Source organism: Oreochromis niloticus, linkage group LG6 (genome assembly GCF_001858045.2).
Source record: "Oreochromis niloticus isolate F11D_XX linkage group LG6, O_niloticus_UMD_NMBU, whole genome shotgun sequence".
In the NCBI taxonomy this organism is placed as follows: domain Eukaryota; kingdom Metazoa; phylum Chordata; class Actinopteri; order Cichliformes; family Cichlidae; genus Oreochromis; species Oreochromis niloticus.
In genome coordinates this window covers 3,811,889-3,839,487 of record NC_031971.2, presented here as the reverse complement: position 1 = coordinate 3,839,487, position 27,599 = coordinate 3,811,889, and the positions used below count along the sequence as shown (strand labels likewise).

Sequence of the window (27,599 nt, the reverse complement as noted above, 5' to 3'; positions counted from 1 at the left end):
CCATTTCAAGTCATTTTCCTGGGCTGTTTGTTTTGTGGAGCTATAAGGCATCACTCCATTTTCACTTATTCTAGAGTGTGCACTACTAACTTTTACCATATACTTCTCCATCTATTCCCATGTTTATGCTTTTTTTTTTCCTCTTTTAAATATCTAAAAATTAAAAATTCAGTGCAAATAAAGTGTACTTTGTACACTCACTGTGTGTGTGTGTACACATTCTTTCTAATATGTCAACATGCTGAACTTATGGATGACATTCACATAAATAGCACCAAAACAGCAGAACATGTATTGTGAAAGGCGCGTGGGCTTGTGTATCCTATTCAACTGTCAAAGATGAAGACATAAAAACAAAAAGCAGGCCAACCTTACCTCCCGTAAAAGTCTGAGGGGTCTCAGGATTATACCACAAAGGCACAAAGGTCTATGTGTCGCTGCTTCTCTGGAATGTAGGAAAACAGAACAGGAAGCGAAGGAGGCGCTCTGCTGGATAGCAGCCAGAGACAGAGAACAAGTTCCCTCTGCCCCTCCCCGTCTCCCACCAGCTTGTTTGCTCTTATAAACGTCCCCTCAGACACTGGTCTGAAAAACAGGAGGCGCATTAAAAGAAGAAGTATTCAACTGAAGGCTAAAGTGATCAGCAGAAAGGGTAGGAATGACACAATTTGATGCTTTTTAATAACTGCAGGGCTTCTTAAAAATACAACAGAGGTATTTGGTGTTAGGCTTGTTTTATAGGAGATGACTGGTAGATCGCGCAGAGCACAGAAGTGTTTTCGCTTAACACAAATCAAAATACGGAAGAAACAGCCTTAGGCAGGATGGCACAGTATCCTTTTGCATCTGATCTGATCACTTCCTTTATAGTAGAATGTGAGTGCACGCTGTTTTAACTTTTAATTCTAACTTTACTTCTTTGGATTGCTATATAACAGAGGTAGGTACCACTAGTCACCTTCTAAAGTTTATATTTAATACTCTGGCTGTTCTTTTAAAATTTAATTAATTAATTAAAATTTGAAATTGGTTAAATGTATCTGTACTGTTGTCTCTGTGTTGAACTCCCTGAGCGTGAACATAGATAAACAGCCAGCCAGCCAAACTCCTTTTCAAGAGCCGGGAAGGTGAGCGTACTCGCTCCTTTAATGACTTCGAACATAGCAATCAATCATGTTGAACTGACATCACTGAACTGGAGTGAAACTAGAAAAACACATAAAATAAAACTCTTAATGGATTGTCATATAATCAGCAGGTAAGTATATTTAGGCACTAACATAGGAGACGACAAAATATCCTGTAGATATACAATCTGATATTAATACAAAGAACAATAGCATAAGCATAAACTTGTATTATTAGCTCAGAAGCTACGACCTATAACTACTGCACTTCAAGGAAGGTACAAAATGTCTCAAAACACCCTATTATTAATTGCCTAATATACAAAGAACTGACAGAGCCACCTCGTCAGGCCAGGACTCTGCAGTCTATTTACACCTACAGGCCAGTGGACACTCTTTCGATGATGAGGATGTACACATCCTGGACAGGGAGGAACGCTGGTTTGAGCACGGAGTCAAGGAGGTCATTTACGTGAAAAGGGAAAGACCATCTCTGAATGGAGGAGGGGGGCCTAAGGGTACATCTGTCACCATCTTACAATGCTGTGATTGCAGCCATTCCCCAACTCTCTGTGAATGGGACTCATGGCCATTGACCAGTGGCTGTTGAGCAACGGTCGTGGCAATTTGCATATTAATGATCATGTAACTGTTTCCTCCATTTTGGGGAGTTTGAGAACAGATTTAGTGACTTTGAGGTACTTGGAACATGTTTGTTATTCATTTTAAATCCTTTGATGCAAGTGGAAATGATCTAAAACAAACTAAAATAATATGCAAAAATGTTCAGTGGAAGACAAATGATAGGAGAAGAAAGAACATTGGTGGCACTTACTATGTGGGTCACCACACTGGGAAAGGATTGCCACTGCCCCACAGTCACAAGTGTGTAACTCCACAAACTGTTTGTGTGAGTCAGGTTGGATCAAAATAGGAGTGGAGCTGTCTCAGTTTCCTTGTCTACATCTGCTGTTCATACAAAGCAACAGTGTGAAAATCACACTTTTCTGCCTTGACACATGCTGATACAAACCAACCTTACATGCTCACAATACTGCTCCTTAGAGAAGATGAGAATATCATCAAGGTATACAAACACAAAACGACTGTAAAACATATTGTTTACTAGGGCCTGGAAGACTGCGGGAGCATTCGATATCTTAAAAACCATGACCAGGGATCCAACGCTTACAGTGCCAGAATGAACGGAAGACTAGACAAGGTCAGGGTAGTTCTTTTCTTTAGCATGTTCACAGAGTACATTATCAATTCTTAATCCCAGTGAAATGATTTTGACGCATGCTCAATCATCTAGGTAAGGAAATCCCAAAAAGTTGATTCTGTGAAACAGTTCCTCATGGGCCTGAGGCTCATCCCTTTCAACAGGTGGAATGTTTGACCAGGTTACCAAAGAGTGGGCAAGTTTGCAAATTGCAGATACAAACAGTGGTAGAGAGTGGGCAGGCAGGTAAGTTACTGCATTGTCCTTCTCTTTACAGATTGGGGCTTCTAGATGTGGTTTCAGAGGAAAGTGGCAAACTCTTTGGACAGACTCAGACACAGATTCAAGAGAGAGGGGAAGAACGAACACAAACCCCCAACCCTGACAATCAAACCATAACATGCTTGAATAATTTGACACATTCGATTCTTGTTTTCGTTTCCTATCAGCAATGATCATCAAAATTACATACAAATGAACTTCTTCATATCATTCAAATTTCTTGAGATCCACTAGTACAGAGACAATGGTGATTGCTCACTGGAACACAGACCAGACTACAGCTCTGTTGCTTCTAATATCTTAATACTTGCTCATTTTCATGCTTTGTGCAGACTCAAAGTCAAAACCAGTGTTCCTGTCTTAAGTCTGTAGTAGTCACAGAGGACAGGTAGTTCTCTGTTAGTACTTATAGTAACTGCAGGTAAGGCTTTGATTTCTGGATCTTTTATAGCATCTTGCAGTGTTCATGAACCCGATGCTAAATGCAACCAGTGATGGGAATAACGGCGTTACTTTTTTCAGTAAAGAGCAATCTAACTAATTACTATTCCTATCGTTACAACGCCGTTACCGTTAATAACAGGAAAATGCGGTGTGGTCGCGTTACTGTTTGTCAACAAACAGACAGTTGAAGCTGTGTTCAGCTTACTGCATCTTATATCAGCTGCACAGAAGTAGCTGTAAGTAATCCGGGCGCTACAGCTTTAAGCAGCTGAGCGCGCTCCCGCGGACGGCAATCACTTTCTGGCACAACACCTGGAGCTAAGGGGGCAAAACAATTGCATGAGTGCTGCTGTTTGACTGAGGAAGAATAAAGTAGTCGTGGTAAGCCAATCACATGACCACTTAAAGATGACAAAGCAACAAGGTGATATATACCAATTTTAAATTGTGCTGATAGGCCACGTAAAACCAGCGTCATGATAAACAATATGTACGCGGCTTTTTTTCATGAATAGTTTCACGTTTAATGTCTAAGCACAGCGCTAACAAGCACTCTCTGCTTATGACCAAAAAATTTTAAAAAACAAAACAAAAACAGCCCGTTTGTGTTGGTGGAAAAATGCACCATGTCGACCAATCAAAAAATGATAGGGCAACATGACATTTGGTTGTTTAGGAAAAGGGGGAAGTTTTAGGAGTGACGGCGAGAGAGAGAGAGAGAGAGCAGAAAAAGAGAGAGAGAGCGAGTTTTGAGATGTGAGAGATTTGTGACGTTTAGCGTGTTTGGAGTGTGTAGTTAATGTGTTGTCTTGTGTAGTTAGTGTGTAGTGTTGTGGATAGTTGTGTGCTATGTGTCAGAACAATGAGGTATAGTGTGGCATCTTCTTGAATGTAGAACAGCTGATTGTTATGTAAATAGTTTGAAATGGCTGCAAATAACTTTGTTGTTTGCAAAACTTGTGCATAAGATTTTAAAATTGACAATTTATATTCGTATTTAAAGTTATGAAATATGATTAAATAAACATGTTTGTGGTTGTTACAGTAAAAAATATAACTTTTTCTACTTGGATTTTATGGGGGTTTTTTGCCTGATTTTAGATCAATTGTGTTAATACAGTATGTCAAAATGAAAACATAACTGTAAATTCAGACACGTGAGGTTGTGCTGAAAAGGATGATACCAAACAAGGCAAAGTAAATCGTTTTTAAAGGTGAAATGTAGACGGAAAATCAAAAGTAGTTAAAAATAGCCAATTATACCCTGGACCCCACAGGGTTAAACATTTTTTTTTTTTTAAAGTAACACAATAGTTACTTTTCAAGTAATTAATTACTTTTAGAATCTTGTAACTCAGTTACTAACTCAGTTACTTTTTTGAAGAAGTAACTAGTAACTATAATTAATTACTTTTTCAAAGTAACTTGCCCAACACTAATTGCAACTATGCTACACCTCTGAGTTTGCATTTTGCAACACCATGTACACAGTTTTAAAAATGATGGTGAGTCGTTGTTTTGCCTTTTTTCCAGGAGATGGTAGTAAAGAGACAAATATCTGCTGTCTACACACTTTGTTGGGATATAATTAAATGGAACATAGACTACTAAAAGTCTACATATGTGATGTAGGAAAGTTCTGCAGCTCCCCCAGTGTTCCCTGCACAACTCTGCAGGGCATGTGTTTTGATTTGCAAGATGAGTGCAGTGAGTGCTTTGCTGCTCATTTGCTCATTGCAGGTGATGGCAGTGTCAGTTTCCAGGGATCTCACAGTACGGGTGCTGGAAGACCCGAATACTCTCAAGCTTGCGGAGAGACAGCAGGCACTGAAGATTGCCATCCAGAAAGGAGAACCCAAATGTCTGGGGGTGAGTTTTGACCTCTGTGTAGTTGTGTTTGTATATGTGTGGATACAGAACGTCTGTATTTTGATTTCTTTTCCCTCCCCATGCATTTATATGCCACTTCTACATGTCATTAGCTTTTGTCCTTTCCACTCCATAGTGTGTATTTTGTCCTTGATTCCCTTTGCAATCCTTACTCTACAGCCAGTCTTGGCAGACGGCTGCCCCTAAATTGGTCAAGTTCTTTTGGTGGTTGCATCCTATTAAAAGGGAATCCTTTCTTTACATCTTTGCTAAGTGCTTGTTCACAGAGGTCGTCCGTATTGTTAGAGATGTCTCTGCAATGCTGTAAATGGCTTGTATTTGTATAGCGCTTTATTTAGTCCCTAAGCACCACAGATGCCCTGGGGCGCACTGACAGAGGTGGTCTTTACCTTGCAAGGTCTTTACCTTGCAATATGAAGCAACTTAATTCAGTTGTCTTTGTTATTACTGGTGTACAAATGGAATTCAATGGAATTACCACCTCCATGTTTCACAGATCAGATGAGGATGCAGCATGTTCCTGTGTCATAACAGAAAGTCTCTTATTAATGTGTTTAATTTAGCACAAACACTAAGCATAAAGGGGCTGCTGTGCAAATATGTGCATTTGTATACAGTGATAGAGACTACACAATGCAGCACCGGCACTTCTTTCTGCTATCTTGTGTCAGAGAGCTGGTTGATAGTATTCTGTGTGTGTGTGTGTGTGTGTGTGTGCACGCATCCCAGGTTAGTCAGGTGATGCTAGGACTGATGGTCATGTCCTACTCCATTCCTCTGCTCTTCACTGAGTTCACAGAGGTGGTCGCCCTGGGAGTTCCTTGGTGGAGCGGCCTGATGGTGAGTTTGTGCGTGCGTGTGCATGTGCACGTGGGGGGGAATGGTATATTAATAAATGAATTTTCCTGCTCGCAGTTCATCACAGCAGGAGCAGTCTCAATATTCTTGGACAAACACTGCACCATGAAGATTGTGAGTCTCTTCTAAAACTTGAAACATCATTGTTTCAGCTAAGTTGAAAATAACTGAACAACAGCACCTGATTTAGAAAAAGCTAATATACTAAAGTAAAATGTTTATTGGGGGGCGGGGTTTCAGCTGCAGCTGTGTCTCATGATGAGCATGGTGTCTGTTATGCTGTCAGTGGTGGCTGTGATCATCTACTCTGTGGACATGAACAAGAATCCTGAGGAACCTTGCATGAAAACTACAGAAGACAAAAGATGTGACGAAAAGCACTACGAGACGGTTGGTGCTTAATGTATTCTGGGTGTCTTTCGGTACCTGTCATTCTGGATTTCCTTGTACTTAATTTGCACATTTTTGTTGTGCTCCAACCTTTTTCTCGTCTCTGTAGTCTTTTTCTCTATCATTTTGTACACTCATCTTTTTCTCTTTGTAGAGTTTTGTGTGTTACTTTGTATTTATTTTGTTTACTCTTCGTATGTGTTTCAGTTTGTAGTTGTTTTCTGTCTTTTTGTAATTATGTTATGCATGATGCTCTTTTTTTTTCCTTTTGCCCTCACATCCTGATTAATAGTGACATGTCCAGTGTATGGATTGCATATTTAAGCACTTAGCCATCCCCATAATATATAAAATATCATTAGAAATAAATTAAGATGAAGTGTTTCTATAGTATAGTGAGATCTACAGTGTTGGGAAGGTTACTTTTAAAATGTATTCCACTACAGAATACTGAATACATGCCCCAAAATGTATTCTGTAACGTATTCCGTTACGTTACTCAATGAGAGTAATGTATTCTGAATACTTTGGAATACTTAATATATTATCATGCTGTTTACAACTACATGAATGTCCTATTGCTGTGATTTATTACCAGTGTTGGGTAAGTTACTTTAAATTAGTAACTTAGTTACATTACTAGTTACTTCCATCAAAAGTAACTCAGTTACTTCAAGTTACTCGTTACTTTCAAAGTAACTAGTTACTAGGGAAAGTAACTTTGGTTTTACTCAGAATTCTCTTGTTAATGTGTTGCTTCCCTAACTGGATACCCAGCCAGACTGCCAGTCTTCTAGCTTGCTTACTTGCCACAAGTGCACTGTGCCACCTACCAATAGAAAGGAAAAAATAATGTGCACATTTCCACGAGAGAAATCCCACGCCTGGACCGTTGTTGACCGCCGCCATGATTCTAGCCTATGTCACAGCGTCATGTGCGCTTTTAACATCCAACACAAAAACTGCAGTCGTGGTGCTTTCGATTGTACTCAGAACTTGGAAATTCTGCCTTCTGAACAGGAAGATGTAGGTAACACCAGACTGCAGATGAGCTGCATCCAGGGCTGGACTGGGACAAAAACATTGGCCCGGGCATTTTCACTAGAGACCGGCCCACCATTATAGGAAAAATCATAAAGCCTTTGAATGAAAATAAACACTGTTGTGACAGTGATGTACACTGTTCTGATGGTATATATGTATCAATCTATCAATTGTTTGTTGTAAGACTCAGATAATTATTTAATAAAAGCGAGACATTTTAAATGAGAATAAGAATGAAAAGTATTTCCTTGTGCCCCCCTCTCCCTGTTAATGCCCTACCTGGCCCCCTGGCATCACTTTGCTAGATCCGCCCCTGCACAGTTACCAGCTGTGAGCTACATAGAAAAGGATCCTGGTGTTATTTGTCTCTCAGAAACAGTTCATAACTTCAACTCATTCATGTCACCTAAAAGGTAAACCTGTTTCTCCATCACCTGTTCAGCTCTGATGATTCAGTAAGGACATCTCCGGTTTCATCTGCATGTTTCCCTCTCACCACATATCCAAACCGACATCATGACCAGCAGCTTTACAGCTGTGGCTCCAGCAAACATCAGCTGATACTAGAAATTAATATTAAATAAATTCTAACAACAGCTCATCAAGCTTAAACGTGCTGCTGTTGTTCAGCCTGACATCCGCTGGTTTCCTCTTTCTGGTGCAAAGTGGGCGATAAACAAACAGACAGAAAAGCCGATCAGCTGATCATTGATCAGTTTCATGATTGAAGTAGAAACAGGAGAGGGAGGGGGAGAGAATGAGAGAAGAAGAGGCAGCTGTGCAGCTCCAGCTTTGTGTCTTTTTCATTGTAGCTGAAGTCCGGGACAAACTGTGTTCCTTTTCACCTCAATATGAAACACATAATATTTTCTCTGAATACGAGACGATTCTGTTTTTTAGGGCACGTTTGGCAACTCTAATAATTAACCGTATGAATAAAATAAAGTTCAACATCAGTAACATAGCACCCACACAGCTGTATAGAAACTCCGTCATGCTAGCTAGCACGCAGTACGAAAAAGTCAGCATAACGAAAATAAACTCCACCTAAACTTGGTTTATATCTGACTCAGATAGACTGCAGGGGCCTGTTCTTCGTACCTCGCTAAGTAAGTTAGCCGGATTTGAATGTTGACGATTTCGCGTGATCTTGGATCGTTCGGTTCTCCGAAGCTCATCTGGGACTTGCTGTCATAGCAACAGATCCGTAAGCGTAAACCTGCTCGGGAGCAGGTTTACTTTATGTAAACAGGATTAGATCGCGGCCTCTCAGGTATGTCCGCTGCAGTTATATGAAAGCAAGAGCGATATTTCGCCACTATTTTACCATAAATAAATATTATCAATGTAACTAAAGATAATGTATTTGATTCTTTTATTGATTTCATACAGATACATACAGGTCATTTCCGAAAAAAAGGGAAATGTACTATTAATCATTCTATTACATGTAGTAGATCATGTCAGATGTAATTCATATTTTAGAGTAGTAATAGTAAATTACTACGTGCAATCAAGATGACAGACCACGGCTAAAAAAGCGAAGGTGGATTTGGGAAGTCTGTCGCAGCCATGTCCTGTCCGTTTGTACGCGAGCAAGGAAGGTGCAAGATTGATAAGGAGGGTTTACAGAATTTAGCGTATATTGCGGGATAGATATATATATACACACATACATACATACATACATACATACATACATACACTGTACTGTATATACTTACTCCCGACATATATATATATATATATATATATATATATATATATATATATATATATATATATATATATATATATATATATATATATATATACACACACTGTACTGTATATACTTACTCCCGACTTACTGTGCATGCTTCAGTCACCCCTTGCATGGGAACAGGTAAAAGTGATGGAGTGTTATGTCAAACTACACACAAAAAAACCCACAATGTCAATAAATGTCACAGTACAAAAAGGGGTGTGACGAGGGGGTGCAGGACCACCACCTGTCTTTATTTGCTCTGCCCTTTTCTTGGTTGCTGTTATAAACAAACAAACAGATTATTTCAGGGTCTCTTGTCATAGACTAAAAGCAATATAAGTGATAAATATTACCAGTCTGTGGAATATTTTTATATTTCACTTTTACTTTTTCCCATGTTCTAGTGGGTCCTGTTGTGGCTCTAATGTGAAAGAGGATATGATGTAATATAATATAATGTGGAATAAAATAATATCACATGATATAATGTAATATCATGGATCACTTACGAGTTTAATTTGTCAGCAACTTTCTGCCAGCCCTCTCTCCTTGCTTTTGCAGCCTTTGCAGTGTTCCCCTGCGTTTTACTTAAACTCTGAAACTCCTGATATCCCTCAATCAACAGTTCTTGCTCTGCTGCCGTGAAATACTGTGCGCACTCCTTCGACATCTTCGCCGACCAATCACAGGGTTGCCGATCAATGTTTCTACTATCGATGCGTAGCCCCTTTTAAGCCACCCAGTGATCTCAGATTACTTCATCCAGCTATACTAATCGTCAACAACAGGTGTGTTCGGAGAACCGGATTAGCGAGCTCAAAGTTAGCGGGATGATTTGATCTTGGATGTGTCATTTGATCTTGGATGTAGTAAGCGAGGTACGAAGAACGGGCCCCTGAAGTTCAGTTCACCTGACACTCGGACCGGCGGCCGCTTCGGGTCTCTCCTCTTGCCTCCCTTTTCCTTCATCCACCTGCTGGCTTCCACCACTTGCTAATGTTACTAAATCTGTGGAAGCTCCGCGATAGCCACCACACGAAGTAACGAGTAACGAGCCTATCTAAATCCCAGTAACGAGTAATGCGTTCCTGGTTTTGGCATAATAACTAGTTACCGTGCTCGTTACCACAATAATAACGTAGTTACTGTAACGCGTTACTTAATAACGCGTTAGTCCCAACACTGTTTATTACTGTTACTGAAGGTACGTAGTACGAAACGTAGTAAAGGGACCTCTGGCTAATACGTCCGGTTCCGTGTCGGGCTGGTAACCGAAAACTAGCTTTACTTTGTTGTCTGGGTCAACTTTGCTTGCGGGAGACAGAGAGAGGCGTTGAAAGGCTTCTCCAACGGAACTTATTTTTTCCGGAGGAAAACACGAACACAGTGTACCGTTGAGTCTTAATAGCTTACTTACAAATGGGCTCGTCAGGCACTCTTCTTGGCTGCTGTGGTTATTATTATATTTACATGCTTCCAGCTCCCGTTTTTGCTCCGTGACAGTTCGGACTTTTCCTTTCTCTCCCTCCCTCGCTCACAGACACATAACGGGTATGGCAGTCCATTCTCCCTGCAGCACGGACTACACTGCCTATCAGGCTACATGCTTTAGCGCTATGCCTGTAGCATTCTGCCTTTTAGCTTAGCACAACAACAACAACAAAGCACTCTCTCACCCAGGAAACACGCAGAGAGAGAGAGCGCGTCACCCTGTAACCATGGCAACCGTAACGCTGCCGCCTGGAACAACAGAACGTAGCTGTCAAACAAACCCAAATAATCCTGACCCGCGACAATATGAAACAGGAAAGTACCGCCGTGTAATCCATTTATTTCAACAACGTAACTGTATTCTGAATACCACCTTTTTAAACGGTAACTGTAACGGAATACAGTTACTCATATTTTGTATTCTGAATACGTAACGGCGGTACATGTATTCCGTTACTCCCCAACACTGGAGATCTATACGTAAAAACAGTTCCAAACAATCCGTGCTCCAACACACACACTTCCCTCTTGTGCTCCCAATCCGTGACTCCGTCCAAGTGAAGAAAAAGGCTCCGCCCCTGACCCCTGGTGACAAAAACAAACACACGTCGGCAAAGGTATCCACAACAAGCGAGGTTCAAAAAAACACCGAGGAACACAGCCATACTAACAAGGGTAAACTCAATAACACAGCATTGACTGTAGCTCAGCCGCACTGCTAAATAGGACACCCATGGAGAAGGTAATCAGTGCAGCTGGTGATGGCTTGATGAGCTGCAGGTGCGGCTGCATGTTAAGCACTAAAAGCAAAAACTGAAATCTCTAATTTGCAGAAATATTCAAAGTAGAGTTCCCAGCCTCAATGCCGTTGGAGCCCTGAGTCTTCTTTTAGTTTCCACAAACATGGTTTTAAGGTTTTATTGGACTTCTCTTGTACAACACCATGATTTATACAATACTACACTGTACGAAGTATGAGTGAATGGTTTATGATGTGTGAATGTATGGCTCACTCAAGAAAAGTAGCTGGATAGTCTAGTGGTAAGTGTCTTGGGCTAAGTTTCCATTCAGCTTAAACACTCCCAAAAACTCCAGGACACAGACGGTTCAATTCCAGGAGGTTTACTGGGCATTTGTGAAACTGTAAACACAATACAATGAAATATATGAAATATGAAATGTATTATCAGTGCGATAAACTCAAAGCATCTGGCTAATTATCACAGCTTGCCAGACTAGCCGCATAGCTTATATGAGACACAACAAAGCTAACCGAATAACAGACAACAGTTCAAAACGCTTCGCCGCTTAATTGTACAAAATGAATTATACTCACAGACTTTGCCTTAGCAGAGGGAAAAAGGATTAAACCTGTAACTGTGGAGCTGACGACTGCGTGAGCCCACACAACAATATCCAGAGCCACACGGTAAATTTACTTCCTGACTCCCAGCGTGCACTGCTTCTATGTTGTCATGGTTACGAAAATAAACAAGTCACTCTAAACTGTGATAACAAGGTAGAAAACACATTTCTGGAGGCATAACACTCCCCGCTTGGGGTCTTTAAAGAGCCCACATTAATTGGCAGAATCAGACTTTGGAGAAAGAAGCAGAACTACTTCTGTAATGGGACGAGAGAATCCTTTCCTATCTCCATCCTTGACGACTTCCACTTCGACTTTCCGGACCAATCCATCCTTCCCTGGAAAGGTTTTCGTGATGATGCCCATGGGCCACTCATTTCTCTCTGCTTGATTATCTTTTAGGAGAACTATGTCCCCTTCTTGAAGGCTCGGCTGTTTCCCTTGCCACTTGTGCCGAAGTTGCAGTGTTTTGAGGTATTCACGCCTCCACCTGTTCCAAAACATGTCTGCTAAGCCCTGAACTTGTTTCCACTCCTCTCTGAAGAGATCTGCTTCCTCGAACTTGCCTGACGGTAAAGGAGGCGTGGGACCTGTTTTAAGAGTGCACCCAGGTGCAGCTCTGTTTGTTGAGGTACTTCTCCACACTGTCAAAACCTGGATTTATCTTGTCCATCTCCAGCTCACGGGAGGCGCCGACGAAGTTAGTTCCGCAGTCCGAGCGTATCTGCTTCGCGGGGCCCCTGACCGCAAAGAATCTCCTCAAGGCATTGATAAAGCTGCTAGCACTCATCGCTTCAATCACCTCAATATGCACTGCCCTGGAACACATGCACGAGAACATCACCGCCCATCGCTTGGAGTTGGAGACTCCTCCTCTTGTGCGGCGTGAAACGACGTCCCATGGTCCAAAGACATCGACACCTACGTAGGTGAAGGGAGGCGCTACTTGTAGCCGTTCTGCCGGTAGGGCTGCCATCTGTTGATGTTCGGCCTTCCCTCTCAGTTTCCTACAAGTGATACATCTGTAAAGCAGACTGCTGATACAGCGTTTGGCTCCCACGAGCCAAAACCCTGCAGCTCGAATGGCACCTTCAGTAAGATGTCTCCCTTGGTGTTTCACTGCTTCGTGATAGTGAGACACAAGCACAGTGGCGAGGTGATGCCGGCCAGGAATGATGATGGGATGAGTCTCGTTCATGCCTAAGCCTGACTGCTCGATCCGACCTCCTACCCTAAGTAGTCGATCTTGGTCTACAATGGGGTGCAATCTCCACAAGCTGCTAGAAGATGGTATGTTGGTTCCCGAGTTGATGCACTTGAGCTCCTCTGCGTAACACTCACCCTGGACACTCTTTACAATGCACACTTCGGCTTTCAGCAGCTCTTCTTCTGTAGGACAACAAATGTGCCAGCCTTGACATTCGTTCCGAATCAAGCGAGCAGAGGAGCGAGCTACGTGGATCAAGTGTGCGATGGCTACACGGAGTGTGCTGAACTTGGAGAAGCGTTCAAAGCGTTGTGGGCGTACCACACCTTTGGCAACATGGGTGAGTCTTGTCGTCACCTGTGGACGCACTTCGGCATTGATGTCAGGGTCGACAAGATTGTAAGTCTCTTGAAGCTCAGATGGATGCCCTGATGCGTCACAGAGAAAGGCTGGTCCTTTGAGCCATGGTGTGCTGCTAAGCAGGGCTGATGCTACAGTTCTTGACCCAACGTCAGCTGGGTTGAGATGCGTTGGGATGTACTTCCACTGGCCGGGACAAGGTGACTGAAGAATTCGTTGAACCCTGTTGTGTACGTAGACATAAAATCTCCTTGACTGGTTGTGGATGTACCCCAGTACAACTTTGCTATCTGTGTAATAGGTGATGTTATCAAATGTTGTGTCCATCTCTGCAACTATCATCTCGGCGATCTCGACAGCGAGCACAGCGGCGCAAAGTTCAAGTCTAGGGATAGTTAAGCCAGGTTGGGGAGCCAACTTTGCCTTCCCAAAGACAAAGCCAATCTCAGTCTGTCCCTGCTTGCTGGTTACCCTGATGTAGGCCACGGCTGCTATTGCTTTGACCGATGCGTCCGCGAAGACACAGAGTTCTCTTCTTAGGGCACCTGTGGTGGAGAGGGACGTATAAGGGCGTGGTATTTGGAGCCCCTCCAGGTCTTGGAGTGACTGTTTCCATCTAGTCCACTCAATCTCCATGTCTTTGGGGAGAGGTGCGTCCCAATCCTCCGCTTGCATGGTGAGTTCTCTGAGTATCAGTCTTCCATTAACTGTGATGGGTGCGAGAAACCCTAGGGGGTCGTAGAGGCTGTTCACGGTTGAGAGTACCCCTCTGCGGGTGAACGGCTTCTGATCGACCTCGATCTGAAACGTGAAGGTGTCTGTGCGCATGTTCCAGAACAGTCCCAGGCTACGCTGGATAGGCAGATCATCAATGAAGAGATCTAGGCTATTGAAATCCTGAGAGTGATCCTGGGGGGGGAATGCTCTGATGACTGCAGACCGATTTGATGCAATCTTGTGCAGCCTGAGGTTAGAAGCCGCAAGCATCTTCTGCGCTCGTTGGAGAACTGCGATGCCTTCTTCCTCTGTGCTGAAGGACTTTAAGGCATCGTCGACATAGAAATCGCGGTCGATGAATCTCCTTGCATCACTGCCGTAGTCAGCCTCTGCTGCCTTAGCCACCCGCCGCAAGCCATACACTGCAACCGCGGGCGAGGGGCTGTTACCAAAACGATGAACCCGCATCCTGTAGTCCACGATGTCGCAGGTAGGGTCATTGTCTCTATACCACAGGAAACGGAGAAAATCCCGGTGGTCCTCTTTCACGATGAAGCAGTGGAACATGTGCTCGATGTCGGCAGTGATTGCAACCTGTTCCTTCCTAAACCTCATAAGAACACCTAGTAGGCTGTTATTAAGATCGGGACCAGTGAGTAAAACATCATTGAGCGATACTCCCTCATAAGATGCACTGCTGTCGAAGACCACGCGGATCTTGTCTGGCTTCCGAGGGTGATACACACCGAACAGGGGCAAGTACCAACACTCCTGTCCAGGTTGCATGGGTGGGGCAACTTCTGCGTGTGCCTTCTTGAGCATCTTCTCCATAAACTCTAGGAAATCAGCTTTCATCCGTGGTCGTTTTTCCAGTGAGCGCCGAAGTGAGACGAGGCGTTCAAGAACCTGTTTCCTGTTGTTGGGGAGTCGCCGTCTCGGTGACCTAAACGGCAAAGGTGCGACCCAACTTTTGGAGCTGTCCTGGTAACACTCGGCTTCCATTATTTTCAGAAACTCTAGATCTTCCATGGATGGAGCAAGTTTGTGGTCGTTGGGAGTGCGAGCAAAGACAGTTTGCCCCAAGTTGTCTCCAATTAGCATCGTCGAGGTTAGCGCTGGATGATGTTGATGGTTACGTGATTGTCCAAACACCTCTGTCACTTTGATCTGGTTGTTGCATGGCTGGAAATGACTTGTACGACCGTTTCCTAGAACGGCTGTTTTGTAACTTCTCACCTCCAGTGGTCTGTGAGCACCTCCAAGGCACACATCCCCAACGACGACCCACCCTAGGTCAAGCCTTTGGGCAAAGGGTGCATCTCCTGGGCCACTTATCTGCTCTCGGACCTTGTGGACCCGTAAGATATCTCTGCCCAGTAAGAGAAGAATGTTGGCGTCTGGGTCCGGAGGTGGTATCTTGTCAGCGATGCGTTTTAGGTGGGCATGATGGTAGGCTGCATCGGGGGTAGGAATCTCCGCACGGACATTAGGGATTTGGTTGCGCTCGAGGAGTGTAGGCAGAGAAATACTCAATTTCTTATCCACTGGCTCTATGGTGTAGCCGCTGGCTCTCCTCCCTGATGTCTCCGTACGTCCTGCGCAGGTCTTTAGTGTGTATGAGTAAGAGCGCCCGGAGATCTTAAAGGCTTCGAAGAACTCTGACCGCGCGAGGGAGCGGTTACTCTGCTCATCCAATATAGCGTACATTCTCTTGGATTCCCCTCTGCGTCCGTTTGGGAACACCCTGACGAGGCAGATCTTAGCACACGCTCTGGCACTCAGACCTTCCCCACATACCTGTGTGCACGTTGACTTGACCTCCTGGTTATCCGCTTTGTCCTCCTCCCCGCTATCCTCTGAAGTGGAAGGGAACGACTTCACTGTCACGTGAGCGGTGCTCCCACACTCAGTACATGTTATCTCGGCTGTGCAGTTCTTTGCAAGATTGTCTGTTGACGAGCAACAGCGAAAGCAGACGTAGTGTTCTTTCAAAAGCTGTTTGCGATCATCTAAGCTCTTCTCACGGAAACCTCTGCATTTCCTCAGAGGATGGGGCTTTTTGTGCAGGGGGCCATGTTTATTCGGGTCGATACGTTCCCTGCTTTCTTTAGACTCAGACTTGGCAGTTCCTGAGACCTGTGTCTTGTGGACGTGAACGGACGTCTTCGTGGGCCTCTCCCATTTATTCCTTCTCTCGGCTGGAGCTTGCATGAAGAGGTTGAAACTTGGGTTCGTACGTGCTTTCGCCTCGGTGCAGATGAAGTTCACCAACACAGAGAAAGGTGGGAAGCTGACGAAGTGTTCTTGTTTGTATCTTGTCCCGTGGTATAGCCACTTTTCTTGTATATTGTATGGGAGTTTCTCGATGATGGGCTTAATTCCTCTGGAGGTATCCAAGTACGACAGGCCTGCGAGGTAGCCATCTTCCTTGGCGACTTGTAGCTCTGACAACAGGTCAGCTAGATCCCGGAGCCTCTGTGGATCCTTTGTTGTGAGCTTTGGAAAGCTTTCTAGTTTGCTGAACAGAGCTTGTTCAACGGCTTCTGGCGAGCCATATACTTCGTCGAGGCGCCCCCATGCCGTGTACAGTCCAGTAGTTGGATTCCTAATGTTGACTGCTTTTATTCTTCTTACCTGTTCTGCTGACTCTTTTCCCAAGTGTTTGGTTAGGAGGTTGAGTTCTTCTGCGGCAGACAGGTCTAGATTGGCAATGGCGTTCTGGAACGATGTTTTCCAGGCCCAGTAGTTTATTGGCTGGTCGTCATATGTGGTGAGACCTGAAGTCACCAAGTGGTTGCGAGCAAGATATTTGATGAGGTCCCCGGTGGTTGTAGAATGGTCGTGGTCACCTCTGTAAAGCGTCCCATGAACGGGCTGGTGCGCAGGAGACGTGAAATCCTGACTGGGGTTCTGCTGCGGAAGTGTTCCACTAAATTGGGGAGTTGGAGGGGGGTAGAAGGGCGACTTGAAGCCTTGTCGTAACGGTGCCTCGCTTTTCCGAGGGGCCTGAAGAGCATGGTGTGGCATAATAGCAGCAGAAGCGGCAGCTTGGGTTTGGCCCGCATTATGTGGGTGGGTGACTGGTCGAGAAGGTGGAAGGTTATCTCCTGTAGCTGATAAACCCTTGTTGCATAGGCTGGCTTGCTCGGAGACAAAGGCAGCGACGCGCTGGTCTTTGATAGACTGGGAGACCAGGCTGTTAGCTTCGCTGCGTACTTCGAGACCCATATCTTGTAAACCAGCTACTAGGGAGTTCACCTCTGCCACAGCGGCATCCTTTTCGTTGATTAATGCGTCAAGGCTGGCTTGAATACGTGCTTGCTCCACTTTAAGCTCAATTTCCCTTTTTGAATGTGCCGCTCTAGCTTGCGCGGCTTCAGCTTTTGCCTTTGCCATGGCGATGGCTATGCTGATTTTTGAGCCAGACGATGTACCAGATGAGCGACTGCTCCTTGAGCGCACACACTCTGACTGGTTGTCTCCATTTCCTTTGTTAGCATTGCTACGTTGTGACATTACGTATCGCTGGGTCTCCAGTATCGGGAGAAGAAGGCTGTTGCGAAGCTCTCTAGAAGCTGTAGTGGAAGCCGCTTATCTCTTGGTATTGAGTAGCTCCGTATGGTGGCGATCCTCGTATGCCCTGTTAGCTGCGTTGCAGTCTTTTCACTGTCTTGGGCTAAGTTTCCATTCAGCTTAAACACTCCCAAAAACTCCAGGACACAGACGGTTCAATTCCAGGAGGTTTACTGGGCATTTGTGAAACTGTAAACACAATACAATGAAATATGAAATGTATTATCAATGCGATAAACTCAAAGCATCTGGCTAATTATCACAGCTTGCCAGACTAGCCGCATAGCTTATATGAGACACAACAAAGCTAACCGAATAACAGACAACAGTTCAAAACGCTTCGCCGCTTAATTGTACAAAATGAATTATACTCACAGACTTTGCCTTAGCAGAGGGAAAAAGGATTAAACCTGTAACTGTGGAGCTGACGACTGCGTGAGCCCACACAACAATATCCAGAGCCACACGGTAAATTTACTTCCTGACTCCCAGCGTGCACTGCTTCTATGTTGTCATGGTTACGAAAATAAACAAGTCACTCTAAACTGTGATAACAAGGTAGAAAACACATTTCTGGAGGCATAACAGTAAGACTACAAACCTTCGGAGCGGGAGTTACAAGTTCAGTTCCCACCCAGTAGCTGGTAAGGGTCTATGCTAAAAAACCAAGCCCTGGAATGGTGAGGCTATGTCCGAAGCTCGGGCCCAAGCATTTCACTGCATGGTGGACTCCATATGATTGTGTATGTGACAAATAACGCTTGTTTGTTGAAGAGAAACTTGCCCTGGGGCCACCGGTGAGCTGTAAAATGACATTCTGTTATTGATCACATAATCGTTTTCCTTAATGTGGTGGCGCGATTGAGGAATAACCGGGAACGGTATCTAAGATGTTGACAACGCCACCTGGAGGAGGGAGTTACACCCCAGGAAAGATTTCTCTAGCCAATGTAAATGTTACACTGGCAACTAAAGCCCACAGACTCGTTATTAACAGCAGAGGTGAGGCAGGTGAATTTTTACAAATCAAAGTTTATTAAGAAGAACTACTAAAAACAGAATTATAAAATCAAAAAGGCACCTAAGGTAGCAGGGTTGAGATGGCAAAATAGATCATTAAGACACTTTATTAACAACCGATGATGAAAACGACCAGACTCCCTACCACGATGCTACCCTAAAAACAATCACAACATGATAAAAGAATAACTAAAAATGGTGGAGACTGGCCACTTGAGGAGGCAACCTACAGGGAGGAGTGCCCAAGCGTGCCACCAATTACTCACCCGTGTGATTTCACTGCAGACCTCACTCACACTAAACTCTAAATGGTGCAGTCTACCTATGCCCGGTGTGTACGCTCGCATGCATCGGGGAGGGGATTCCACCTCACGTGCCTAGCCCCTCAACAAGCGGCCACACCTCCACTAAAGCAATAAAAGAAAGGATAAAACGTTAAACAAATTAGTAAAAGATCTACATAAAACAAATACAACCCAAATTACTGTTCATTATAAAAGCATTGCATAACAAACAAAACAGTATATGACAAGACAGCAGCAGTATAGTGCACACCTGCAACAAAAGAGGGAAACAGTTGTCAAAGTCCACCCTACTACATGCCACATTATGATAACGCAAGAGTCCCACTTACCACTCTCTAAAGGGCAATACTAAACTGAGTAGCTTTCCTGGAGAGATCTGCAGCGCTTAGCTGCCTAATGCTTGCAGCCACCTCGGATGGACAAGACTGCCAAATGCCTCCTTCTGGTAGTGAAGCGCAGCTGTTTCTTATAAGCCTGCTAATTGTTAACTGGGAAGGTGTGGATGTCAGTGGTGCGTTTGTGGACATCATGTAAAATCCCTACCGCCTACTGGTGATGGCCAGAGGGGCTGATGGCCCGATATGGCAGCCTCGCTTCTGTCAGTCTGCCCCAGGGCAGCTGTGGCTACAACTGTAGCTGCCTCCACCAGTGTGTGAATGTGAGAGTGAATGAATAGTGGAATTGTAAAGTGCTTTGGGTGCCTAGAAAAGCGCTATATAAATGCAATCCATTATTATTATTTTTAATTAAACACCAAACCTTAAACAAGCTTTCTTTGTTTTTCATCTCTGCAAGGGGCTGTGTTAGAGCGACCTTAGAGTTCTCACCATGTCCTAACCAAGGCCCTTCTTGCCATGTTAAAGGGTCTGACTGGAGGGCCAGTTCTGTGGAGTGTTTTACTGGTTGACGAAACATTTCTGTTAGGCCAAGGACAATGCTGACTACTAATATGAAATAGTGGCGATATTAAAAACAGATACAAGCCTGTGTTGGAAATCACTGTGTGGGCTCAGAAAGATTCATGCAACAACTGGCAGTTAACACAGTACACTATAACCACAAATGCAAGTTAAAATTGTTCCATGCAAAGAAAAAACAGATGTAAACACAGTTGAGACATTTCTCCAACTTCCCTGGACCTAAGCTGATTCAAGATGGACTGATAAGAATTGGAAAACTGTCTTATGACATACCAAATTTACCAAACATTTTTTCAATGGGGAAGTTATCTTGTTAGAGGACACAGACTATAGACGGCGTCTCTGACGGTATAGGAGTGCAATAGTGCACCTATGTTTAGGTTTTACATCTGTGAAGGACCAACTCATTCTGAACATACATCTAGGTTTTGCAGCAACAAATGCTGCCATGCAGATAATGTTTGTTTTGGGGGGTTTCTCAGATGATGCTTATTTACCAAACCCCATTCTGCACATATCCAAGACACAGCTTCATAGTAAATGAGCACTAAACTAGCCTGTCTGGAGTCCAAACACAGGAAACATTTGGACCATTATGAAACAAGAAATATGATAAAGAATTTCAAAATAAGAATTTCCCACTTGTAACACTTGCCTTCATACTCTTTTCAATAAAATATAGAATATATAAAATAATTCATCATTCATGTTAATGATCCATCTATTCATCTATCGAACCATCCATCCAGACATTTATTCATTAGTTTAAGTAGATAGATGGATGGATTACTTTGCTTGTATACAGCAAAAGCAAAAGTAATGGCACCGAGCATGGATAAATGTAAAACAGCATTATGCAATCATTAATGCATCTTGTGTGAAATGTATGTCTCTTACTTTTTACAACAGAGGCTGAGCAGGGGAGTGAAGTCGTCCCTCCTTGTCTTCACTGTGGCCCAGACAGTCATCGCTGCCATTCTCTGTGTCCTTCTCTTCAGGCAGAGGCGTAGCTTTGTATCATACACTGTAGGTATCTAGCTCTCAAACTCTTCATACTCTTCATATTCAAAGTGCATCTAGATTGGAGGAGATTTTAATCAAATACTGGATCAAGACCTAGATAGATCACTTCCTAGGAGAGGCACAGAGAGTAAATCTGTAGTTGCCATAAGGCAGATGACCTCAGATTTAGGTCTGAATGATATTTGGCGGACAATGCATCTAGAAGGCAGGGAATATTCCTTTTACTCTCCGCCTCATAATGTTTATACTAGAATCGACTACTTTCTTATCTCTGAAGCCTTAGTCAATAATTCTATATATTCAAGTATTGGTAATATAGTAATCTCAGACCATGCACCAATTTTTCTATGTCTTGGAAATATTTTACAGATCCCCCAAAGCCGCAGATGGCGTTTAAATGTGTCCTTAATTAAAGACTCTGGGTTTATTAAATTGATAAGAGATGAAATACAATTCTGCAAACAGACAAATAATCGAGAGGACACTACATTGGCTACTTGGTGGGATGCTATGAAGGCATACTTAAGGGGGAGGATAATTTCTTACGCTTCCTTTAAAAAGAAGGCAGCTAACAAGAATATTATTATGTTAGAAGCCAAATTAAAGGCACTTGAGGCAGTACATTCCCATACAAAAGACAGAGTTACGTTGAATAAAATCGTTAAAGTTAAATATAAGTTGAATGTACTGTACAACAGAAAGGCAGAATATGCTTTATTTCGCATTAATCAAGCATATTGGGAAATGGGAGAAAAGCCGAGCCGTTTATTAGCATACCGTCTTAAACAGAAAGACAGTATGAACCATATCCCAGGCATACGACAATCAGAAGGGGTTATTTCAACTTCTATTAGACATATAAATGATGGATTCAGGGCCTTTTACAATAATCTTTATTCAACACAAGGCAGTTTAGATAAACAGAAATTCAAAGCATTCTTTACTGATTTAAATCTGCCACAGCTTTCTGCTATTGACCAGCAGACTATAGCTGCTCCAATTACAGTGGAGGAGATTACCCGTGCAATTAACAGTATGCCACTTAATAAAGCTCCAGGATTAGACGGGTTACCATTGGATTTCTATAGAGCATTTAAAGATATGTTAAGTCCCCTGTTGCTCGATGTTTATAATGAGGCGTTTAAAGTAGGCTCATTACCTCAGTCAATGCACTCTGGACCTATAACATTTATTCCTAAAACTGGGAAAGACCCTTTAGACCCAAGTGGTTACCGCCCCATATCTTTGCTTAACTCTGACCAAAAAATCTTGGCAAAGGTCTTAGCAGGTCGATTAAAAGTAGTAATGGCGAAAATAATACATGCAGACCAATCTGGTTTTGTTCCAAACCACTATGGTTCAGATAATATTAGGCGGTTGGTTAATTTGCAAAATTATGTATATGATTCAGTAAATCCAACAGTGGCCCTATCGCTGGATGCTGCTAAAGCTTTTGATTATGTTGAGTGGGATTATCTGTTTAAGACATTAGAAAAGTTTGGTTTTGGTGACAATTTTATTAGGTGGATAAAGATATTATATGATTTGCCTTCAGTGCCAGTATTGACGAATGGGCTCATATCAGATCTATTCCTTTTACAGAGATCCACAAGACAGGGTTGTCCCCTTAGCCCCGGGCTTTTTGTAATTGCTATAGAGCCTTTGGCACAAAAACTGAGAAATAATGTAAATATATTTGGAATTTCGATGGGTAATAGTCAACATAAGCTTCTATTATATGCAGATGATATGTTGTTACTTATGACCCAGCCTGGGAAGTCAATTCCAGCCCTATTAGAATGTATAGAAAGCTTTACGCTGCTTTCAGGGTATCGCGTCAACTGGGATAAATCAGAGGCAATGCCTATGTCAGGACACTGCCCTCATACTTTATTTAAACAGTGGGAGTTTCGGTGGTCCGTGAATGGTTTGAGGTATTTAGGGATACAAATTACCTTGGATTACACTAAGATGGTTCGAGCAAATATGGAGCCAATGTTTGAAAGAATAAAAATGGAATTTGGTAGATGGTCCAGAGCAGGGGTGCCCAATCCTAGTCCTCGAGAGCTACCGTCCTGCAGCTTTTAGATTCATCCTTGTTCCAACACACCTGAATCAAATGAATGTCTTGTTATCAGGCCTTTGCCAAACTTGATGGCATGCTGAAGAGGTCATCAAACCATTTGATTCAGCTGTGTCGGAGTAGGGATGCATCTAAAAGCTGCAGGACAGTAGCTCTCGAGGACTAGGATTGGGCACCCCTGGTCCAGAGTATGTCTCACAATATGGGGTAAAATTAGCTCTATTAAGATGATGACTGCACCCATGATCTTTTATATTTTATCCAATATTCCATTACACATTCCAGATAAGTATTTCAAAGATCTAGATTTTTTGATCCGGCAGTTTCTTTGGGGTAGCTCACCACATTGTTTAAGTATTAAGAAACTTCAAGCGAGTGCAAAACAAGGAGGTTTTTCATTGCCTAATTTCGAATGGTATTATTGGGTGATGAATGTGAAACAACTGAGAGCTTGGTTACCTACTGCACCAATTAAACCCATCTGGTCCCATATAGAGACGGAAGTTAATGGTGGTATTTCTCCTTGGAGGGAGCTGTTTGATACCAGTCATAAACTTACCCATCCTATAATTGCAAATGCGAAGACATTGTGGTGTAAATTACATAGGGCGGGTCGCTGGGACTTTATTAAATCTCATTCGGCAACCTTACGGGGGAATAAAAGAATTTTAATTGGAGGGACATCGGTTGACTGGTTACAGTGGCGTAAGGCAGGCATCCTTTATGTATCAGATTTATTTGACTGTGGGACTAAATGTTTTTTAAGCTTTGATAAAATTGTGGAGTTATATAAGTTGCAGCGTAATCAATTCTGGAGATATGTCCAAATACATAGTTCATTATCGAAGTGGCTGGGAACCCCCTTGAGTTGTCCTGTGGGCAGCCCTGTGGAAGTCCTGCTCTCAAGATCATCCTTGGGTAAAGGTATCACCTCTAAGATTTATCATTTATTGCAAGAATGGTCAGCTGTCCCTCTCCTTAAAGTTAAGGGCTACTGGGCCCAGGACATGGCATTGGACATATCTTCAGTTGAATGGGATTCATGTTTTCAAAATGTTAATACTATGTATAAAGAAACAGGCAGTAGATTTATTCAACTTAAGATAATCCATAGGTGGCATCGAACACCGCAACAATTGTATAAATGGAACCTGGCCCCTACGGACCAATGTTGGAGATGTGACGGTCAAAATGCTTTGATTTTACATATCTTATGGAGCTGTTCGGCACTTCGGGATTGGTGGGAAAACATAATGGAGGTAATTTTCAGTGTTTTGAAAAGGAGATTTGGTATCTCACCAAAACTGTCCATACTTGGTATAACCACAGAACTTTCTGATGGAGATTTTTCCAGTTATACAAAAAGATGGATTATTCTGGCTCTTACTAAGGCCAAACGGGTCCTGCTAAGACATTGGCGGAAAAAGAACCCCCCTCCCTATGAAGAGTGGCTAATGACAATGGCTAAGTTGGCGTCTTACGAAAAAGTGACTTATGGTTTATTAGACAAATTGCATCAATATGATTGTATTTGGTCCCCCTTTACAAGCTGGCTTTCTGTAACTTGAAGAACAGAGGAGTAATGACAGAGTGGTGGTGTGGGGATTGGTGTGCGAAGAAAGAATAGGATAACTTCCCTTTGTTTTTGTTTTTTGTTGTTTTTTGTTGTTGTTGTTTTGTTTTTGTTTATCTAGATGCAAAGTGCATCTAGATAAAATCAGCAACAATGTCAGCTACAATACCCATCTCAAGATTTTGTATGCTGCATGACAATCCTCTCCAGGTTAGTGCAGGAGAAACAGGTTGGTTTGCTGCACTGTGATTGATGGTTTCAAAGTAAAGACCAGTGTGTGACTGGTGCACAGTGGCTGTGGCTTCATGGTCAGAGATTCATATGAATTTTAGCTGATGATGCTGAGATCCATTGACTGAATTCCACCTTCACATCAACTTTATGCTTTGCACAAAAATAGAAACGCCCTCCAAAGAACTACTATTTGCTGTCTTACTTTGAGTACATTTTGGAGCCTGTACTATTTACTTTTACTCGAGTAAATAACTTGAATCAGTACTTCAACCTTTACTGGAGTATTTTTTAACAGTATTATCTGTACTTCTACTTAAGTACAGAATGTCTGTACTTTTGCCAACTCTGTTGTGATTTGGAAAGATGTCTGAAACACTGACTCTCTCTACTTCTTTTTTAGCCTCTCGGTCAAGCAGCTCCACCCACTTCAACTCTGCTTACGTCCCCCGACCTGAACTGATCAGTCATCCATTGACTGATTGATCAGCTGTGTCCTGATGATTGAAAGTCTTGAATTTGTCTATCCACTTACATCTACCACTTATTTACTCTGCTACCTGGCATCTTTGCACAAGTGTGCCAGTTCTGTCAAAGGGCCTTTCACACAGACGTAATAACTGTTCAACACTGGATTAATGGTTCATGGACAGTACATCAGAGTCTACACAACCGTACTTTTTATGTGTGACAGATGATGTCACATATTATGTATGTGGAGCTTTCTGCTATGTCCAGTCACAACTGCTGAAGAGCATACAGGGACCATATAGAAATGCACTGCCTTGAAAGAAAAAATGGATCATGGCTTTTGTATCTGAAGAATTTCATAGTTGAAAGATCCTGATTTTGTAATCAAGAGAAAAGGTTCTGCAATTTTCAAATGACATAAACAAGAAACTTCACTAAATGTTGAAGAAACGTACCTGCATGAAGAAGGCACCCAGTCAGAAACAAACCCTGTGACTTCTTTTTCACAGTCCAGTCCAGTTTTTTTTCCTCTTTCAGTTTTAAACGCATGTATGGCGCATAGGATACAATATTGTGTGCAGTGTTTAGACTATGTTTAAAATAAAAATATGTTATTATGATAAGATTGTGTTAAGAGAATTGCTCATGCCATCTTTGACAGTATTTTGTGTAAAATTAGAAAACAAAGTCATAAATGAATAAACACATCAAACCCACTGTGTGAAACAAAAAGGCACACTGTCAACATTTGTGTTAGCATTCTCACTTGAGACTAATTTTATAGCTCATAGGTATGTATGTAAAGTGCTCTGAGTGGTCAAAAAGACCAGAAAGTGTTCTATACTAAAGTCAATTTAACAACTTGCCCAGAGGTTAAAGTGGGATTTGAATAGTGGGAGAACCCAAGCTTCCAGTGTAGCAGTGCTGCACAGGGGAATGAGCCACATTGTAATCCCTGTTGTGAGTTTCTGTCACAGTCCTCCTGTGTTCTCTCAGTTTCCCTTGGGGCTTTTTTTCTCACTTTTGTTATTCACCTTAGCTTCTCTGTGGAGATAGACTTTACAGTATTATTGTTTCAGTATTTGTTAGTTTGGTCAAGTTTGTTGTTACAGCTTGGTTGATAAGGCTTTGGAGGCGTACCAGTCCAGGGTGTCGTCTGGCCAGCTCCAAAGACGGACGCAGGGCCAACACAGAGAGATGTTTTCAAACCTGTGTGTGTGCAGCAGAGGGGCGCTTACATGGTGGTTTGTGAAGGACAAGTACTCACTTGTTAACCATTTTATCTTGCTGTATATACTGCAGATCTGCAGTGTTGGCATTTCCTGTTCTATTAAAAATGACCAACCTGCAGGCCTTCTTTGTAAATAAAGAATAACCAGTTCTTTCTATGGTGAGAATTAAAGTTTATAAGATGACAAAAAAGACATTAAAAACATTACGAGGGCACTTACAGGGCCTCTGCTGCCATCTTCAGGCCAAAAAGCTAAAGCATTTCAGAACATTTTGGAATAAAATATGCTCTATTCATATTTTTTCTATATTTATTTGGTTTTTATTGCCTGGATTTGTTTGGATAATTTTCCATTTTTTACTGGGTTCTTAACAGTTAGTAGTCTACAGTAGTAGTAGTCAGTGAAAAACAAGATAGAAAAGTGACTTCATATTTTTCACAAAGCTAAAGAAAGGAGGCCCAACTGTCCGTGAGAGCTTAATTTGTAGTTTACTTTGGGTGCCAGAATGTATGCTTAAGTCTTGAAGATGTATCCATACATTGATCCATTGATCATACCTCCACAGCAAAGGAAAAACCTCTAATCTGATGCTCAGCATTACAAAAAGTACTACACTCAGTATAACAGTCACCAGTCTCTATGGGAGGCCGAGCACTTCAGAAGGTTGACAGACCAAGACTCTACTAATCCAGCTGGCTGTGTGGTCAAGCTCAGCAGTCCAGAACTATCCACACTGGATGTAGAGGTGGTGTGATCCCTGGCTGCTCCACTCTGCATGCCAAAGTATTTCTGGGCGGGCAAGACACTGAACTCCACATTGTTCTCTGATGTGTTCACTGCAATGTGAATGTCACATGGAAAGCACTTTCATTCATTCATACAACACAAACGTGCTCATATGAATGAGTGAGTGAGTGATGTTGCATGAAGTGATTAAAGTGCTCTGGTACAATACATAAGTGCTGTATTAGAACCAGTGTGTTCCCACTGAAGGATTTTGGATGTCCTGCCAAACAGATACCA

The 27,599-nt window shown here is 42.7% G+C and overlaps 2 protein-coding genes across 8 annotated transcripts; one reads left to right on the top strand and one right to left on the bottom strand.

The window, feature by feature from the left end:
- The first annotated feature begins 379 nt into the window (after positions 1-379).
- tmem176 (transmembrane protein 176) lies at positions 380-26,871 on the top strand. 2 transcript variants are annotated; one of them, XM_019360482.2, is made up of 7 exons: positions 380-652; positions 4,816-4,944; positions 5,695-5,805; positions 5,881-5,937; positions 6,064-6,213; positions 20,873-20,989; positions 25,277-26,871. In XM_019360482.2, exons 2-7 carry the CDS (start codon positions 4,819-4,821, stop codon positions 25,334-25,336), a joined length of 621 nt encoding a protein of 206 aa, XP_019216027.1. In that variant the 5' UTR covers positions 380-652; positions 4,816-4,818; the 3' UTR covers positions 25,337-26,871. The 2 variants fall into 2 exon arrangements, 1 of the variants encoding a protein (XP_019216027.1); XR_003220499.1 differs by lacking the exons at positions 380-652; positions 4,816-4,944; positions 5,695-5,805; ... (1 more) ...; positions 6,064-6,213; positions 20,873-20,989 and adding an exon at positions 20,997-23,276.
- Positions 10,855-19,666, bottom strand: LOC109202645 (uncharacterized). 6 transcript variants are annotated; one of them, XR_003220498.1, is made up of 2 exons: positions 11,832-19,666; positions 10,855-11,636 (listed from the first exon to the last, which is right to left on the bottom strand). XR_003220498.1 is itself a non-coding variant. In XM_025908039.1 (2 exons), the coding sequence occupies exon 2, from the start codon at positions 17,659-17,661 to the stop codon at positions 12,457-12,459; it is 5,205 nt and encodes a 1,734-aa protein (XP_025763824.1). In that variant the 5' UTR covers positions 17,662-17,907; positions 18,094-19,666; the 3' UTR covers positions 11,602-12,456. The 6 variants fall into 6 exon arrangements, 5 of the variants coding, with proteins under 5 accessions (XP_025763824.1, XP_025763825.1, XP_025763826.1 ...); XM_025908039.1 differs by having other exon boundaries at positions 11,602-17,907; positions 18,094-19,666; XM_025908040.1 differs by having other exon boundaries at positions 11,602-18,520; positions 19,005-19,666.
- Positions 26,872-27,599: the final 728 nt, after the last annotated feature.

Bases quoted from the DNA above. Each gene is read 5' to 3' on its own strand.
- tmem176 (XM_019360482.2), top strand. From the start codon at position 4,819: ATGGCAGTGTCAGTTTCCAGGGATCTCACAGTACGGGTGCTGGAAGAC. The intron at 4,945-5,694 runs GTGAGTTTTGAC...CACGCATCCCAG, and splicing joins GAGAACCCAAATGTCTGGGG to GTTAGTCAGGTGATGCTAGG. The intron at 20,990-25,276 runs GTAGGTATCTAG...CTTCTTTTTTAG, and splicing joins GTAGCTTTGTATCATACACT to CCTCTCGGTCAAGCAGCTCC.
- LOC109202645 (XM_025908039.1), bottom strand. From the start codon at position 17,661: ATGTCACAACGTAGCAATGCTAACAAAGGAAATGGAGACAACCAGTCA.